Below are 20,371 nucleotides of genomic sequence, written 5' to 3' on the forward strand. Positions count from 1 at the left end.
GATGAATCGAACAGGCTAGATTGTGGTGTATTTAAAATGGAACGGAATTGTAAAAACTGAATTGTTCCGTTCTTTATTCTCACTCAGATTTAGAATAGCACTAGTGTAGGCCTACGCTAAATTATAATCAAAAAGAACAAAACATTCAATTTTGGGCAACTATCCATTTAATAGTAAATGAGTCATGTTCAGATTCACCTAATTACAAGCCAATAGAACAAGAGTAAGATGTCTATTTGTTTCTAAACCTGTCCTTCAGCTACACAGTGTGAATCTTTGCGGTTGATGTCCCATAATAAAAAAGACCTCACTAATGACACAATGCTGTCTAATCAGTGCACAGCCTTGCCTCTCAGACAAACGTGACTGTTATTTGGCATAAGAGGACAGTCATTAGCTCTAATAGAGCACTTGGACTTGTGCATGTCATCTCCTATGGCTTAATGTGCGTTTGAGGGTTCTCCTGAGAGCATTACAGAAACTGTGCACCTGCAGCCCTCATTCAAAATCTTGTCCCACCAATAGACAGGATGGCTTTATCACGGCCAAATGGTTTAGAGTGTGTATGTGTGCGTTGAGTTCTGGGTAACAGGGACAGTGGGCTAGAAAGGCCTGAACAGACATCTCATGCAGAGATAAAATAACCCAGCATGCTGCATGCATCTGGTGTAATGGACAGCAGATGTATATCTTTAAATTTGGTAATTAAATGCACTTCCTCTGTGAATTGTTGTAGGGGAGAATTTGGTCAGTTGGTCTAGTCTGGATAAATTCAACAGGAAAAAAAAAATTAAGGAAGGATGCAGTAACTAGGAATAGTTCATACACACACACACACACATACGTTTGACACAACCCATAGGCATAATGGTTTTTATTCTGTACAAACTGTATATTTTATGGCCCTACACCAACCCTACACCTAACCTTAACCATCACAGGAAAATTTGTGCAGTTTTACTTTCTCAAAAAAACTCATTCTGTATGGCTTATAAGCATTTTGAAAAATGGGCACATGGGTTATGTCCTCATTAGGGCATAGTTCAGTTAAATGGCAGTATATCATAAATGTCTTCAGCTCCAATTGATTTTGGTTTAAAAACAACTCGATATTTAATTAGCTGAAAAGGAAATCATAGGAGCTGCCATTGCTTTCCTCTATGTCAGTCAGCACCTTACCCTCCAGTCCAGTAGATGGTGTGATTAAGTTCAAAAAGGTTTGAAACCACACGAGGGTGAGTAAATCATGAGAGAAGTCATTATTTTGAGTGAAATACTAATTGAAAGTTGATTACTCTCAGGCCTGATTTAGGGAATTCGCACCATTATCTGGAAAACACACTGACTTTGAATTGAAGTTCAGCCTGCGTAGTTTATGTATGACACTGGGGAACAACCTGATGTCTTTTTCTCTTTACTTCTCTCTTTCTCTCCACTGCTTCCTCTCAACCTCAGTGTTCAGTGTGTTTGCTTTGACATACACCGTCCCATAGGTCCCACCAAGCTGTTCAGCAGACAGAGTCAGAGCAGACCTGTCTGTGAAGTAACGGGTGAATGTGAAACCGAAGAGCAATTTCCTTGTCTCTTTCAAACAAAAGCTTTCAAAATGAATCAAGATGTTTGTCAGATTATACACTTCCAAATGCAGGCTTCACATCACAGAAAAAAGCTTAGAAACTGTTGTCCCAAATGGCATGCATTAGCATAAAAACATAAAGCAGAAGACTGATCTGTCATTAGTGTGAAAGTGACACCGTACTCTGACTGACAGATAGTGTCTGTTCTCATCTGATGTTGCTATTAATCATCACAGAGGCACTTAGTAGCACACGGACGGATCAGATCTGCAAGGTGTGTTTACTAAAGCTGATCGCATTTGTTATCAGGGGACATCGATCTGACCCTCGCCTCTGACTGAGGAGTTGTTACACTGTACTGATATCATTTACTTGATCTAAATCGAGCAAACAAATTATTTATGAGGTTAAGGTTATTCTCTTTTATGTAGACACATAATATGATTGTTTGGAGGATGAAAACATTTACATAACATTAACATATGGTGGGTTATAGAATTCTCAGATAAATGAAAATCTAGGAATCAGCTATAAAGGAAAGATAGATAGGCAGACAGACAGACAAACAGACAGACTATTTTTAGGTCGCTAATCAGTAAGTTTGTAACATTGTGACAAACCAAATACTAAGAAATTCTGAAAATTAAAAATGAACCCCACTATTACATGATAATAGCTCCTGCTTTTAAAGCAAGGACTCTATGAAGTTGTTTTCAATGGCCATCACATGAGTTCAGTGAAGACTGAGGGCTTTGAAACCGACTGCCAGGCCCAAACAGCCCCGAGCAGTCCTTCCTTATCTTCTTAAGTGTGAATGGCCCTCAGTCTCTCTGAAGCGCTATAGTTTCTATACGTTTGCCAATAGCCCACGAGCTTCCCCTCACATGTGCACAAACTCACAAACACCACAAAACATCTTTCATCTCTAAATTCCCCAGAGGCCAAAAACTGAGCTAGAAAATGCATTGTCTTTCTTGTCCAGACGCAGCTGACCTATATATGTAATACAGGAACACCAGCATGTCCAGCCCTATGGTGTAACTGTCTCAAGCATGGTTCAATAAATTACAACTTTTATAAATGAAAAAGAAAAGCATTAAAATGTTAAGAAATACATCCGGCATAATTGTACAAGTGTCTGTTTTAGTAAATGGCAATCATTTCTTCATCCATATATTATTGAAAGCATAGGAACTTGATAAATATTGTCTCTGAAAACCATGTCCTCTGGTATGACATCGGCTAATAAATCATTCATATATCCTAACGAATATAGTTTGAATATCATTCATATTTAGCTGTGGCGCACGTTTCAGTAACATACTGATTGACTAAGAGACTGAATTTTGCTAAATAATTTTTTGTTTGTTTTGTTAAAAATACATGTTGATATCGTTTGTATCAAAAACAAAAAAAAAATTCTCCTAATGTCCTAAAAGAACCACAGATTTGTTTTTGTCAAAATATCTAAAAACTGTAATAAATAAAAAACGGTTGAGTATTGCTATAGGGGTGATACAAATATCACTCAACTTAAAATGGTATAATTTTCAGCAGTTTTGAACGAATGACTGCAAAGTTGGTCTTGAAATTGTCCAACAAGTCATGTGGAAAAAATGGTTAATTATAACATTTTACATTAACGTTTTTATAGACACACTTTGAGCAAATTCATCTGGAGCACACAAATCTAATCAAGATGATCGCCCTCATCTCGTAACGTCTTATCTTTTCTGATATGCATCTGATGACACATCTGATGTATTTTTGGCAAAAAGGCGTTTAATCTTCGGAGAGTAGTTTGTCTGGGTCACGGAGCAGGTAAGACTTGAAGCAGAGGCTGACCTTTGAACTTAATTTGATTGTGCCTCAGTTTGAGGGAGAATACTTGGGTCAGTCCCTCGAGGCATGCGCTTCATGTGCAGCAAGCAGAACGTCTTGAACTGTTAGGGTCAAAATGGAGAAACAGTCATGCCTTACATTCCCTTTGGAACAGCCACGGATTAGAAGCATCTTCTCTATTATTTTCTGTCGTTATATAATGCTGCAATTAATAAAACCCATGTCACTGATAAAAGAACGCCTGGAATGAGATAAATGCTCAAGAGTGTGTACATTTTTTTTACACTTTTATTTCTTAAATCGAGGACAGCACAAGAAAATGCTACCGTGTAATGCAATGTGCTTGTACTTTAATAAATATCTCAAAATAAATGATTCCTTTCATTTTCAGTTCAGATATTACCTGTGGACTTAACACAAGACCAACACAACCCACATAATACTGATATAAAACCCTGCAAATTTATGAATAAAAAGCACATAAACAATTGATTGAAAAAACAAACGGCCTCAGAGATTGATGTCACCGGCAGGCTCCTTGCTCGCGTGGCGGTTGAGGGTGGATCTAGGCCATTGTCTCTTTCCTCTGGACGCGTTTGGGGTTACATAAGACTCCAGACAGGCTGGCTCTTCCTCTGTGTCTGCCTCTCTTCCTCAACGCCTTGTGGCACCTGAGGGATATGCCCAGGTCTTCCATCACAGCACTGAAAGAGACACACTGTCAAAAAATAACACGAGGGCTTGCGTGAGTCTCCACACACACACACACACACACACACATGCAGACAGACACACACACTTACAGTACATACACACACTTCAAACATACACACAGCATCCAGTTTGCTCATTTAAATGAATGTGATGCTTATAGTGTCACTGCATTTGTATGATATGATATAAAAAAACTATCAGGAAAATGCTTGCTTTGGATTTTGAAATGATGTGGAGAAGAGGTTTGGGAGTACATGGTGACTTTAATGCTCTGAAACTCTCATGCGATGACTTCAACTACCACCCTAAATCTCTTCAGAAGAAAGATTCGGTTTAGACTGCAAGGACACACTATAGATTTGACTTTCTCTATAGCCCATTTTCTAATGCATATTTATGTGTTTCAGAGTGATTTTTCAGGTTTTGGTCTGGTCCTCCATGAGATGTTCAAGGCACAAAAGCCACGTCTTTATGCCGCTGGGGACGTGGGAGGCCGATAAAGCCGCTGTGAGCGGTGAATTCGCTCCCGGCTGATTACGGTTATCCTGTGGGCTAATTTCAGAGCCGGTAATCTAAGACTTTTTAATTGTTCTTTCTCTTTGAGGGCATCAATATTTAATCAAGTCATTATGAAGACTCTTCTCTTGATGTCATTTCTCTGCCAAATACAGCTAAAGTTAATTACATTCCAGAGAATGATATCAGTGTTTCATGACTACGCTCAGTGTCAGGTGTTTGACCAAAGAAGAAGTGAATGAGTGGAGTTCACTGATTGAAGAAAAAACAAACAAAAAACTTTTTCTTACAACTTTACCTGACGCTGGTTTCTGTATGTGGCTTTTCATGAACATGACCATTTCATTATCAAAATGGACAAAAAGCCCAATCTCTTAAATGTTTTTTGTTTTAATAATATCAATACAGCTGTTAAAAATATAATTCATATAGCGGTGTCAAAACGATTAATCCTGATTAATCACATCCAAAATAAAAGTTTGCTTACATAATATACGTGTACTGGGTATATTTATGTGTATATACACACATACAGTACACACACACATTAAGTTAACAATTAATTGTGATTAACTGATTTCAAACATCCTGTATTCTAATTTATTAAAGTGAATCCAAGATTATAATAAATATTCCTTAAATATCTGACAGGCTTGGCCAATCTTGAGTAAATGGCAAGGAAATGCACATATTTTGTCTGGACAAAAGAATGTCACAGATTTATCTAAAAAACGTTTTCTGTTTTGCCTCTCTACTCAAGAATCAGGGGGTTACAGCAGAACAGATCATTATCATAACCCTCATGATAATTATCATTACCTTCACTGTGCGGGCCAATCTTTTGATGGAGCAATGAGAACATGAAAGGCAGAATTTAGGCCATCAAATCTAGAAGGTCAATTATTTTTGCCGCGAATGGCCGTAATTGAATAGCCTTCTACCAATAAATAAAAGTTTCAGAGAGCACTCCATTTCTTCTCTGTCTGCAGACAGGGTGTGCAATGAGAAATGAAAGCGTTCTTCATCTCCTTGAAGACCGTACTAAATTCCTGAGCCGCATGAGCGCTGGATTGAGGTCAAGAGTTTGGGCAGATGGTTTGGAAGTAACCAGTGGATGGGCGAAGGAGGGAAAGGAGTTTATATTTCTTTAAATAACGCACAGCCCTTACAGATATGAGAGTGTATGGCTAACACGAAGAACATATGTCATCCCTGAGGAGCCGGCCGCTCTCTAAATCTGTTGATAAGGACGTGCCAGAGGAGGAGATGGAATCGCTTCTTTGCAGCTGCTGGGATTGGACTCCGTAAAAGAAACAGAAGGCCTTGTGCATGCAGAACAATGATCAAAATAGAACAGAAAGACAAAAAGCAGGAAAAGATCAGTAACATGCAAATGATTAAAGTGATAATAAAATATAAGCAGCATTCACATGCAAAAAAAAAAGGGTAAATATCAGTTAACGTACATCTTTGTTTTACAATACTAACCATTGATAATCAAATAAATACCCTCATGCAACTGCAAAAATTCAATTAGGGTTGTTAATAGTTTGAGATAAATTTGACCAGTTATTTTTTTTTTATGTAGAATGTGCATATATATAATAATTATACATTTTATACATGCAAGTCAAGGCAATTTAATATTTTTTAAAATATATATAGTTACATAATATTTTAAGATTTTACATAGAAATATATTTGCATATTTTATTAAAAAAATAAATTTATATATCTATATCTATATATATATATATATATATATACACACACATACATAATTTACATTTTACTTAGACATTTCTTATCTATTAAGTCAATGCAATTTTAACTGCAATAATTAGTAAATAATCTTTCCCCAGTCTTTACCTATATTTCTAACCACAAGTGTCTGATGGCCATCTTATTAAAGAAATTATATTTCATACTTTGAATTTTAAAAACTAAATTCTGCTATTCAATGAGGGTAAGTGACTTCACTTTTGTTAAACATCCCATCTGGATTTGATCTATAGATCAAACATAACAATGAAAAAGTCAAATAAATGCATTCCAGACATATTAAAATGGCTGTTGTGAATCAACACATTAAATTTTACACTTCACGTCACGCTGCTGTAATTGCCAAACTGTGCTGAAAGCAGCACTTTGTCATCCAGATCGGGTAATAAAACTTGCAAGAGCATGATAGTGTACTACATCAAATTTTTGACTCTCTTTTTTGCTATGTATGTCATGCAAAACAAGCAAGCTAACCAAAAAAAGTTTCAGAAATGTAGAAGTAGAACACCTGCATGATAACCAGAGTGTGCTTTAAGTCTGCGACAGGTTTCTGTCCAGTGGGCTGCTGCAAAAACATCCGGCAAGTGTCTCATTTGTGTTTACATGGCTCATTTCGGCTGTGACGGCGGTGAGGTAATTAGCTCCTGAAAGACTCAGACCCCACGGGGCTGTTCCGCAAGCCTCCCACTCACCTCTTCAATATCGCTGTTTTTGCGTGACTTGTAGATGAACTCTCCAATGGCCACGAACACAGACAGCACTAGACCAGCGGCCAGCACGATGAAGATGCCTCCGATGTTCTCCACACCCAGGGCACTGGCCTCTTTGTTGTCCTCCTCAGGGCATCCGTTACCTCGCCACCATTTCTCCTTCATCATGTGCAGCTTTCCCTCTTCCTGGAGCTGCAGGATGGCAATGGTCACCTTGTCCCGGTAGGGTGAGCCTGCAAAAAAAAACATAGTTCTTTAGATGGGGTCACGCAAAAAACATACCAAAATATATATTTTTTTTAAACACACAGAAGTCACACTAAACTTCAATAATTTTAATTTAGAGATGGAGATCATATTTTGGTAATGCAACTTTCCTCAGGCATTGTTTTTCCATATTGTTAGAGTATACATACTAACATAAAACTTATATAATACAATCTACTTGTTTCAAAATGCATGGAAATTCAGCCAATAAGTATGACAAAAAAAAAAGCAAAGCAAATTCAATGGGAACTCATTAACTGTGTTGTGTAGTGTTTTCTTCTATAATAAATTCCCAAAAGCACATAAAAAAGCCGCCACTTTTCTTGCCTTAAGCCTACTTTACACAAGGCAACTTTCTGAGCAATTTTGTTGGGCAGGTGAGGTGAGGTGAGACACGGGGCCCACGACTGATCTTAGGTATCCAGATATAGAAAGTTCTATTTCTAATTTCCACTCTCAATGAAAAAGTGCCTAAGCAACATTACCTTGTGTACCTTAAGACTAGTAAACAGGGCTCAAATTAAAGGGAGAGGAGGGGGAATGGTATCCCCTGTTGAAAAAAAATTATAAAAATCATCTGTAAAACCACTATCCCCCCTTACCATCCCTTTTAGATTAATAATGCGTGTTATGTAAAACTTATAATGCAAATGAAAAGTGAAAAATAATCTAGCCTGCTTATGATAATTCACAAACTTAATAGCGGTGATTGGCCAATCAGAACTCGGTACTGTAACAAGCTGCTCACAAGGGAAATCAAGTTTTAGTAATTTTCCACACAAAATGGTTCAAGTGCAACTTCTGAAGTTCTTTAAAAAGATTTTTCTTTCCTTTAAAAAGATTTTTCCTTGATTATAATTTAAAGACATTCCCAACATTGTTATTGTGCTGTATGTGTGACTGAGGGACTGAGAGAAGATAGCGAAGCTGACATTATCGACTTTGCAAAAACCAAACATAAACACGTCTTGATAATCCAAAAGCATTCACTGTGCAATGAAGCATGTTAGAATGCCCTTCAAGCAATGAAAGAAAAAAATAGCCATGTGTGAGTTTTTACATTTTTACATTCATTGTACAAGCAATGTACTTTTCTGAATATCAACACGTGCGCTAGCACAAATGTGCTATTAATTTTATACAACAGAGCATGGCAACACGGTGTTTCATTCCTTGAATGAATCAGATTTTGAATGAATCGAGTGAGCAAGTGATTCAACAGTCCATTCAGGACTCACTTGTTTAGTTTCTAACTGAATCAGTCGTTTTGAATTAATCATTTGATTTGAATGATTCAGTAAATCATTGATTAAAACATGGACTTGCTGCCACCTACTAGGGTTGTCATCGTAAGATATTGTGTACCAATATGTACTTACACTGTGGTTAGGGTTACTACATACACATGTAGTTACTACGAAAGTACACAAGTATTAGGGACACAATAAAAAGCAGGACCAAAACCTTTTTAAAAATTACACAAATTTTGTAATCATTATGTAAAATTAGCTAAAGGTACCACCACCCCCAGCCCAGCTGAAAAAGAAACTGACCACACCATTCCCCCTGAAATATTTTAACAATTTGACCAAAGCTAGTAAGGGTACAGTTAGGGGGTTCAATAGCTTGTCAGACAATATATGGGGCACCATTACCTATTGGTGTCCCAACTCCATAGCCCTTAGAGTCGATCAGGCCTCCAACCTGGGTGAGGTTGCAGTTTCGCTGGGTGATGTACTCAATGCTGGTGGACTCCATGAGGAGGGCATAGTCGGTGGTCAGGACTCTGGTGATCCCTTCCTTGTTGTTCTTCACCAGGGCTGTGGTCTTCCTGCTGCTCATGAATGCCCACATTTTCTCGTAGGTTGAGATTTTTGATTTCTAAAAGCAAATAAAGAGTTTCAGAGAGTTGATTCTGTCTTTAAAAAGCACAATATAAAGACATGATTCACGCCACCAGGATCGATATTTCTTTTCATTCTTTCAAGTTCTTGTCTTCGGATCTTGTTCTTTCACCAGCTACTGGTATGGGCTTTACAAGTCTGATACGTTCTCCCTGATCTCTCATTAGGCTGAGTCAAAAGGGGACAAGTTGTAAAATTTTGTGTCTGAGTGTGTCAGCGGACACCAGTGGGAAATGGGACAGCTGTGCGCTAAACCTCTCACAGCTGATTTGATTTCTTGGTCCTCCACAGTCCTGTATTTTTCTAGATATACGCGGATGTAATCATAGCCTACAATCTCGGTGGATAAAGCTCACATCGGCCTCTGTACATACTTCTGTGCTTTATCTGTGGCACTTGTTTGTCTTTCTCTCTCTCTAAATGATGAATGGTGCATATGTGTGGCTCATGCTCATAAGATAGATCACTGGATTATTGGAATTACGGGAATTTTAGATGGCCGGATTGGTGGAGGTAAATAGAGTTCAGGAGGATTTCAGGGAGATTTGTGAATGTGTACGCTTGAGGTATTAGCAAGGACTCTGTGATGGCATCCTAGAAAATGAAAAGAATCAGACCTTTGTCACATTTGAGTAAATTAATTTCATGTGACTGAAAGATTCATTTATCGGTTATATTGTTGCACATAATATTTAATTGCAAAAACCTGCATTCAATATATATACTTGATATTATATGATTATATTTAATATATGATATTCAACTGTGCAATCTAATTTCCTGTTTTTATGTTTAGATGACGTCTGCTGTTATCTAAATTATTTGTAAAAAAAACCTTATCATTTAATAGCAGTTTATTATGCAAATAGTTATATATAGTTATATATAAACAACAAATTTGGACAAATAAATAAATAAAAAAATAGATATATATTTCTATTTATTTTATTTATATACAGTATATTCATATACAAATGTAGGTTATTTTATTATGTAAAGACATTAAAGATATTTAATGTAACAAAATATAATTCATTGTAAAATAGTATTAAAATAGAATAGTTTTCACAGTATTTGATCAAATTAATGCAGCCTTTTGAACAGTAATGCTAATACATACACAATATATACACATTTTTGGAAAGAAATACTATACAATTTTATTATCGGTTATCGTGTGACTACGAACGGTTATAAGCAAATTGTGTTTAGCACAAATTGTGATCTGTGTTTGCATTGCTACCTGATATAAATTCTTTAGTGAGTCTGCCACTAAAACATCAGACAGTGTGTGCAAAATAAACAGCACAATTATCGATCATAATCTATTCGTAGAATTCCCCTTTCAGTATGAGGGGACATTTATTGGATGTGATGTTTTTTGGTTGACACACAACTCGAAACCCATCTGTGTGTGACTCTGCATCCATTTTATTAGTTTGCATCTCATCATGAGACAGATGCACAAGATTGATCTTCTTATTTTACTTCCTAGCAGAAATTCAATAAACTTACTCCTAAAAGCTCCAGCTCCTTCTGTGCAGGCGGCCTCTTGTAAAATTGATAATTTGCTGAGTGTGTGGACTGTGGCTGACAGTTCCTTCTGTATTTCAATAGCTTTCATGTGAACAGTGTGATGGGGTGTATCGATCCTGCATGTAAGATGTTACCTTAAAGAAAGTCATTGTGGAGCCATCTCTCACTGCTCCATATTCAATTCTAGTCTGCTTGGCTAAATCGTCAGCTGAATCGATTGGGGAGTCCATTCTCTCCACTGTGAGGAAAGCAGCCAGGTTGGCTGTGTAGGAAGATATGATGATTAAAGTGAAGAACCACCAAATCCCTCCCACGATTCTGGTGGACAAAGCCTTGGGCATCAGCTCAGATCCTGAAATAACATACAAGCGCTTAGCAAAACACAGACAGCGGCCACAAGTATTTGGACTCTTAAGCCATGCTGAAAAATGTTTGAATGTCATTGCAATAGATAACAAAATACAAAACCAAGTGACATTTAACAAAAAACAGCTTTACAAGCAAATGACATTTAACAAAAAAAAATTTGTTAGGTTTTCGATTAAATAATAATAGATATACTGTTTAAATAGGATGAACACATTTGACATCTGCACTCTAGTTTCTCTGCTAGGAATTGATTCTTACATCCTCTTAAAAGTGTATTTCTTTGTTTAGACATATGGCTGATGGAGTGTAAAGACCAAAAAACCTGAAATCTGATTATCTTACTAAGAATAACATTCTTCTTAACTACTATTTCTTCTTATTTTCTTACTTTAAACGGTTAGTTCATCCAAAAATGTTGTTTCAAACCTGTAAGACCTTTGTTTATCTTCAGAACAGAAATTAAGATATTTGTGATGAAATCCAAGAGTTTTCTAATCCTCCATAGACAGTAATTCTCCATGCAACTACCACGTTTAAGGTCCAGAAAGGTAGTAAGGATATCGTTAAATAGTCCATGTGACATCAGAGGTTCAAGGTTACGAGAACACTTTTTGTGCCCAAACAGAACAAAAATAATGACTTTATTTAACAATTTCTTCACTTCCGTGTCAGAAAATATTACTTTGGGTTCCAAAGAGGATTGGTCTTGTGATTTTGGAACCACATTAGGGTGAGTAAATACTGACAGAAATGTCATTTTTGGGTGAACAATCCCTTTTAAAAAATGCATACTTCTCAAGAATCTTAGTTTTCTTAATAGTGTTAAGACAAAACATTATATCATAACAGTCTTTGTAAATATCTATTTAAAAGGCCCATTTCAGTCTAGAAAGAGTGCAGATAAATGCAACAGACTGCAACATCCTGAGAAAAGATAATCAAGATGGTAATATGCTAAAAGATACTAACAATACTGAGAGTTAATTATAAGATGAAAGCAATGCTGAGTGCTAAACTCAGGTCTTAAGAACTTTCCTTTTTTTTCATTCGACTGTCATGAATTCAGCCCCTGATTCAATCAACATATACATGAACTTTAAAATTTCATTAAAATCAGGTTTCGAATGGTCAGATTGGATATCAGACATTACTTTTTCCATTATTCTTTTCCAGAATGAGAACAGAAAAAGAAACGCTTTAGGGATAGAGATGCTGCCTTCCTCTGAACCTTTTATCTGCTGATTTTGCTTTTACCTTAGAAAGTGGTTTACACACTTTCATCAACTATTTCACAATATTTGTTTTGTTTTACTTTTGTTTTTTTACTGTAGAATAATTTCTCTTCTCATTTTTTAGAAGCACTGTCTCTTCTGAGAAAACAACCCTGATACACAAACGCATACACACACACACACACACACACACACACACACATCCCCGAACAATCACCCACACAAAAGGCTGAGAGTCATCAGGGACACCAGCAGCGTGAAGCTCGCTGTGACAGACTAATTTTTTTTTTCTTTATTTTTTTTTTTTTTTATCAAGGGCTCATGCTCATACTAGATTTTAACCTTGAGCTTAATGATAAATCTAATGTGTGTTATTCTAACTGGGACTTTTTTACTATGGTTGGATAACTTAAAGCACTGATAGATAGCTAGAAAATGAAACCGTCATGGGAACTGTACTTCATCTTTGCAAAAAGCCAAGAAAAACTGAATCCTTATCTTGGATGAACTTTTTTGAACCTGTTTTTATAAGCAAAGTCACCATTCTGATTAACTAAGTGTGGTATTAAAATACATGGGAGGAGAACATCCTATTAATGGATTAATTTTTCTGCCAATTTTTTAGTTAGAAAGACAGACCTCTAAGTCTGATATATGATATATAATATGATATATGAAGCTGCAGTGATTGTCTTTCATGCACAGAAACCCAGGTGAGGTGGCTGGAAGTTGAAACGATAGCACAATTCACAGTGTATGTGTGTGTGTGTGTGTGTGTGTGTGTAGTCCATGTGCATTTGTATGCCTTCAGCGTCATGTGGAGCACAATTTTCAAATCAAATTTTATTGCCAGCTATAATTATTACCCTTGATCTGATACATCTAACAGCAGTGATTACCCACCAAAGCAGTCAGCAAAAAAAAAAAAAAAAACCTGCCATACATGCTGTTTTCATTTAAGGTAGTCAGTCATGAGAAAAATAATGGATAATGATTATATATTATGTTACATATTTCTTAAAAGAGGAGAAAACGGCTAATGTAAAAGTGTTTACTATCTTTCAAAGCACTCTGCTAGCATTAGTGTAGCTAAAAAGTCAAAACTAAATATGAATCCCACTGAAAAGTAAAAGGGAAAACTGTTTAATGTGTTTTAGATGGTCAGGATGCGCTGTTTTGATTTGAGTTTTTGATGGGTTTTGGGCTAGTTGGCTGGTCTGGTTAGCTAAAATAGTTAATAACCAGCTTGACTTGGTTGGAAGATCAGCTGGTCTCCCAGTCTAAGAAGTTAAAGAAGTGGTCAAAACCACTCTGCAAACCAGTCATGACCAGGCTGGAAGACCAGCTAAAACCATAATTTTTTCATGATCTTGACCTTTCAGTGATGCTTATGCTAATAAATCCCTTTGAAAGATATAAACATTTTTACATTAGCCACCTGGGGAGCAAGAGCTCACTAACAGACACCATGAGGTGTGTTGGTTCCTTTGAAAATGCTGTCTGTGTTGCTTCTCTCAGATAATTAGCATAGCTAAATGCTAACTACTGACCTATGTCTTACTCTTAAATGGCATGGGGAGAACACAACTGTCAATCATGGTTCGGATTTTATCACAGTGTAAGATGAGACCACAACTTCAGTCTATTCACTGAAGCAAAAAAATAAAAAATACAAATAAAAGGAAAATCAAACAGACAGCTGACGAAACCCCAAACAGAACCGCAGAGGCTAAACTTTGAATAATCCTCTTGAATATTGCTCTGTCAGCTTCATGACAAAAACAAACAGCAACTATTTATGACATGTTCTCACTGCTTTTCTGCTGTTGGCTAATTGGTACAACCATGCATGCGTTAATTGATGAGATGTTTTAAAAAGATGACAAGGTTATTTCAGTAACCTCATGTAGGAGGTTTTGCTGTGGTAGGTAATAATGCAAATACACACACACACACACACACACACAAACACACACACACAGATGAATACTTAACTAATCAGCCCAATTAGCACTATGAATGTGTGTGGGATTCAAAAAGCCTGTTGATCCTATTTAAGGGGTCCATTTTATAAATATATTTTATCACTTTTTATGATAATGATAGCCAATGTTTCTTGCACCAACAAATCTAATCTAGATTTACATGACCATGTTTCACTCTCTCTGACCTTTAGAATAGAATTAGGATTAACCTGTAATTTCCCGCTGTACCTTTAAGATTGTAGTTTTTCTAAGTAAACACCCACTTTACATCAGTGCTAGTAATTTTCATTCAGAAATTTGGACATCCACTAGTGACACAAAATGCTGACCACTGCACTCCACCACTTTTCTGTAAAATTCCTGTTAGCGGTCCTTCTTCATGGCTGAGCAGTTCTTCTGATGTAAATAAGATTTATCTAATATTTCAGAAGAAAACTCTTTGTAACGTGAGGTCAGACTATGCTGCATAATGATTTGTCTGGTTCTCCAGTGCTCATTAAAGCTGCTCTTGGCGTTTCACACTTTTCTGCACACCTGACAGGTCATCCATTTAGTTTCATGCCTTCTGTAGCGGAACCTACAAGCCTCTCCTCACTAGCATCAGATCCATTACACCAGAGGAAACCCAACTAAAAGTTTGCAAGCCAGAACAAAAATCAATTTTATAACTGGATGTGACTTATAACTTTGCAAGAGTGTGTTGTCAACTTTATACAACTACAATTCCCTACTGTATGAATGTCACTGCATAACAAATCTCAAAGACCCCTTAAAAAACACTTAACAACTCTTTCTTTTCTGAAAATTTGTATCTAATAATTTCAACCAGCTGATCTCAAGGTGATCTTTAGTGGATTTATAAAGTCCCTTAAGCTCACATCACAGAGATGTAGCAGAGCAGCCACAGTGCTTGTGCCGTTTTTCTTGATCTAAATAAATGCCACTTGGTTCAGTGTTTTTTGTCAGGTAAAACAATGCAGCAGTCTTTAGGTGTTTTGTGTGACATACCTTGACGCATTAGAGCCGCAACACCAAACCATAAACTATTCAACAGTGTGAAGTTGTTCTCAATCACTTCAGAAGACGGGTTGCAGGAGTGAGGGTTATACCATTCATATGGTGTAAACCTGCCAAGAGTCAAAGAAAACAGCTTTACACAGAAAAAAGATGCAGACAACTCAGAAGACTGAGTATTAATACAGCGCTTGAGAGGCTTCATGTTTGGCAATTTCTAAACTGCTTTCGCAGAACAGCTAAAAATTGTCTTCTTGCTACAGGCTATCAATAACTGCTCCAACCAAAGCTTATTAAACATCTTGTTTTATGGGAAAACTTTCCAGTGTTTCAATATCTATGGTTAGCAAGAAAAGAGAGAACTGGAAAAGGAATCTTTAGTTAAACTGCAATGTCCTTTCCATTAACCAATTTAAATGTTACCTAACTGTTTTTTTTAACCATTATAAAATTATTTTAATTAAATTATTAATTATTATTCACTTTTTGCCTGCATTTTGAATTTTGCACTTGCATTGTGTTTTAGGGTTAATGGAAATGTCCGTAAAATAAATAGATAATGTCCTGGCAGAAAATGTTTCTTTAATTAAATATGTAAATGTACTCACTGTGAGATTACGTAATAAAAATACATATTTTATAGTAACAAACAAGATCAATAAATAAATAATAACAAGCTTTATGAACACAAATCGTTGTAATGTTTATTTCATTGCATTTGTCTGCCTTGAGCACTGCTGCATCACATTTTTTTGTTTAATCAATACTCAATTTTTTTTTTTTTTTTTTTTTTTTTTTTTTTTTTTTTTATATACAGTGCTGGAAGCCAAAAAGGGAAAACTGGCGGAAATTTCATTCTGAAAGTGATTACTGTTACACAAGAACATCTGAAAGACACCTTCTCCACTCTACCACTCAATAATTGGGTCATTAATAAAGCCCTCATGGTGAATCGATGCCTGATCAGAACGTGTCACAAGACTCATTTGTCATGCCTCACGGTGTGGAGAATCTCACTTTATAAACTGCTACTATCAAAGCTGCCAAATTCAAGATCACAGTTTAAAAGCCCCCCAGCAGACTGTCTCTGTGAACAAATGGGTCATTCAGTACACGTGAACCCACACTAACTCTGAGACCCCACCAGATGTCCATTAAAAGAGTCATTTGCCCATTTGCATTTTAATTGAACCAACCAATCATCTGGCTCTGATGGGGTAGCATGCATGATATTCTCTTTAGGTAGACGTGGACATCTGCCAATGTTTATGAACTGGGCTTCAATACAGACGCAACCTTGTACTCGCTCATACAAAATACAAAACATTGCTAACTGAGAAATTGCATTATGTATTTATTGTGGAAAAAGTGCATCTGGACAAACATGACTGAAATTTTTACATCATTAATCTATATTCCGACAGCAATATAATATCGTCTTGGCACTGTGCTTATTACATATTGATCTGATTCAAGATTCTGGCGTCTCATGAGTGAAGTGATACAATATGAGAGAAATACACTGCTTTAAATGCACTCCCACAAAGAAACGTGATATCTATCAGCACACTCTGCAAAACAGCTCTACGTTTTAAATCAGAGGGCGCAAAAACTTCTTGACAGCTTCAAAGAGAGATGTACGATGTTCCCTTAAGCTGCAGATAACAGCAATATTCTTCAAATGACAGCCTGATAATGTGTCTTACATGTGACGTCAAACCATAAAACATCTGAAGACATTTTTTGAACAATTGGGTCAGTGTTCCTAGATCTGAAACCCAATTTGCACATTTGGTTTGCTATATTTCCAAGAAGCAGATGTTAAACCAAAGTGTTCATCCATACCTGGCTATCACAAAGAGCACACAGCTCACTCCAAGACAGGCCAGCAGCACGTACATCCAGATATCTGGGGTGAGAGGGTTGAGGAAGGAGAAGACGCCTGGATTGGTGCCGTTTGGTTTGCGGTACAGTATGCTGATGCCCAGGGTCATGAAGGGTTTGGAGAAGTCAATAACTTTCTCTCTGACATAAGTGATGGTCAGCGGAGCCACAGCCAGGTCAGCTATCTGGTTAAGGGGACAAAAAGAGGTTTACAAGAAGACAGGAACTCATTTCGACTGCTAGGAAGAAAATGCAGATAATATCACTGAGATGCAAACAAGTGATGCCTGTGGGGATGGATCCCACAATCGGTTTGAAGCTTTATGAAGCTCATTTAAACAAAAGATGTGCAAAAAGACTCTTTTATAGATTTATATTCTTACTATACTGATGAATACTGCAAAGACACTGGAGGTTGACGAAGGTTATTAAAAACAAAATCTATGTCGAAGTACAAGGGTATTCATAATCAATTTAAAACAGACTTTTTACAGCCAGATGAAAGCACAAATGCTGTTTCATATTGAAAAATATCTAATTAATTTTACAAAGTATGCATTGCATACACAAATGTAGTCTTCCTGCCAAAGCCTTAGGCTACTTAAACTTTCTGTAAATAAACATTATCAAGCTAATTAAATCAAACATGAAACAAAACATAATTCTTAGCTCTTCTAAATTGCCTGTGAAGAGCCAAGTTACAAAAACATCCATTTGAAACAGAACTTTCTTGGTTAATCAGGGTATTAAAGGGATAGTTCAACCCAAATTAAAAATGTTCTTACCCTCATGTCGTTCCGATCTCATAAGACCTTCGTTCATCTTCAGAACACTAACTAAGACGTATTTGATGAAATCTGAGAGCTTTCTGATCTTCTATAGACAGCAACTCTACCACTATGTTCAAGGCCAATTAAGCTGGTAAGGGCAACATTAAATCAGTGGTTCAACCATCATTTTATTAAGCTACGAGAATACTTTTTGTGCACAAAAATAAATAAATAAATAATGGCTTTATCTAACAAACTATGTTAATCATGTCCTTGAACGTGGTTACTTGCATTGCTGTCTATGGAGGGTCATAAAGCTCTCGAATTTAATAATAAATATCTTAACAAAGATGTCCGAAGGTCTTAGGGGTTGGAACGACAAGAAGGTGAGTAATTAATGACTGAATTCTCATTTTTGGGTGAACTATCCTTTTAACAGTCTAGTTGTAGTCTCTGAATAGCGAGATCTAAACTGAAATATAATGGAGCGAAAGGCAGAAGGTCATCTACAAAGGCTGCATTTGGATGTTACGATCGAAAGACCTTGAACATTTTTGTAAAGCATCATGGGAGATCACTCACATGATCGATTAGTTCCCGCACCATGCCGTTCCATTCGCCTTTGTCATTCTGAGCTCCGTATTTCCCATCAGAAACCAGCTTGACTTCATAAGTGAATCCCAGGATGTTGGACAGCTCTTTAAGCAGGTCTAGACAGTAGCCCTCGAAGCGATCGTTCCCATACAGCACCTTGTCAGACTTCTTATACATAACGTAAGGGTTTTCCTGTTCACAAGATAAATTCACATGTAGTGACGCAGTTGGTAAAATGTATTATACTTGATTTAAATATGTCACAAAGGCAAAGTTAGCTGGCCAGATGAGAGTCAAAAAACAATTATTAAACAAATGTAAAAATTATTTTTTTGTAAAAGCCACTCACATTTACTAAAAATGTTTTATATAATAGTGCTGTCAAACAATTTATCACGTTTAAACGCATCCAAAATAAAAGTTTTTGTTTGCATAATATACAATATGTGCATATTGTTTATAATTGTTATGTATACATAAATTATGGAGTGATATTTTATAAGTTATAAGTTTACCAGGATTGTGGTGACGATTAGCGTTCTGTTAGCCATAGAGTCTGTGATGTTTTTGTTTTCCTTCATCTCAGTCAGTTTGAGGCCGGTAAAAGAGTTCCACACTCCAATCTAACAACACAGTAAAAATGACATGAGTCTCTGTTTCTGAAATTACAATAAAAGATGGACAGGCTTTATCAGTGAAGACTCATAAAATAGGTCAGGAAAGGAAAGGGAGAGAAAAACTAAATGAAAGAAAATTCTAGGTCTAATCCATTTGATTGTAAAACACCCCTTTACTGCCCAATAAACCACTCAGCTACCCTATTTAATGCATGGTCTACAAATTATGATTTTGATGCATTCATTATTAAATCACACAGGAAAAGAATGCACTCTTACTTTTTACCTGAACAAAACATCAACATATTTTAAAGAGTTACACATTTTGTCCACTAAACTAGAAGATCATAGTAAATATTCTTAATGCATCCCACTTGAAAGCCATGCTGAATTGATGTTGTCATAAATAGGAAACCCAATGACATATAAAGATGGAATCAAAAAAGATTATGAAAAATGCAATACTTCTTTAGAAATAAAAGTGTGAAACTTTACTGATCCACATCACATAATTTCTGAAGGATCGCGTGAAACTGAAAGCTGGAGTAATGTCTGCTTAATGAAGCAGAAAACACTCTTTCCAACATTTCAGTAAATAAAACAATGTCAACAGGATATGTTGTATTTTAAATAGAAATACTTTTACAATAAATAAAGAGGATTTTATTGTTTGACCAGCTTGAGGAGTTTGATATCTTAAATAAATATGATCACAAAAGAAGATATTACCTGATACACCCCCAGTCATATTTAAACTACAAACTGCATTAGAGAAATCTAATTATTCTTGTGAAAAGCTTATTCTTCTATTTTTTGTGAGATATAAACATGCTTTAAAAATATATAAGGTTCTTGTAAAGGAAATACGTCTCTGTTAATATCAACACTTTGCAAACTTGTAAAACGTGTTGCCAAATTACTAAATAACATTTAATAAAAGCTGAATTTATAATTTTAAGGATTTAAAGGGTAGAAAGTGGTTCGAAAAGCTAAATTATGACAGTTTTTGACATGCTAATTTGACTAACATTATACAGGATCTTAAAATAAAATAACAA

The 20,371-nt window shown here is 36.2% G+C and overlaps 1 protein-coding gene across 5 annotated transcripts in view; it reads right to left on the reverse strand.

The window, feature by feature from the left end:
* Positions 1 to 3,678: 3,678 nt before the first annotated feature.
* LOC127966905 (glutamate receptor ionotropic, kainate 1) overlaps positions 3,679 to 20,371 on the reverse strand; it is a 48,261-nt gene continuing 31,568 nt past the window's right edge. For 2 of the 5 annotated variants that reach the window (XM_052568259.1, XM_052568262.1), the window contains 9 exons: positions 19,212 to 19,319; positions 18,685 to 18,888; positions 17,294 to 17,517; positions 15,443 to 15,561; positions 10,983 to 11,200; positions 9,064 to 9,289; positions 7,124 to 7,374; positions 5,819 to 5,971; positions 3,977 to 4,123 (listed from right to left, as the gene is read on the reverse strand). In XM_052568259.1, the coding sequence (XP_052424219.1) occupies positions 5,837 to 5,971; positions 7,124 to 7,374; positions 9,064 to 9,289; positions 10,983 to 11,200; positions 15,443 to 15,561; positions 17,294 to 17,517; positions 18,685 to 18,888; positions 19,212 to 19,319 (1,485 nt within the window). In that variant the 3' untranslated portion in view covers positions 3,977 to 4,123; positions 5,819 to 5,836. Of the gene's footprint in view, positions 4,138 to 5,818; positions 5,972 to 7,123; positions 7,375 to 9,063; positions 9,290 to 10,982; positions 11,201 to 15,442; positions 15,562 to 17,293; positions 17,518 to 18,684; positions 18,889 to 19,211; positions 19,320 to 20,371 lie in introns of all 5 variants that reach the window. The other 3 variants (XM_052568258.1, XM_052568260.1, XM_052568261.1) reach the window with 2 other exon arrangements.

The sequence above is a fragment of the Carassius gibelio genome, chromosome B10 (assembly GCF_023724105.1).
Source record: "Carassius gibelio isolate Cgi1373 ecotype wild population from Czech Republic chromosome B10, carGib1.2-hapl.c, whole genome shotgun sequence".
Classification (NCBI taxonomy): domain Eukaryota; kingdom Metazoa; phylum Chordata; class Actinopteri; order Cypriniformes; family Cyprinidae; genus Carassius; species Carassius gibelio.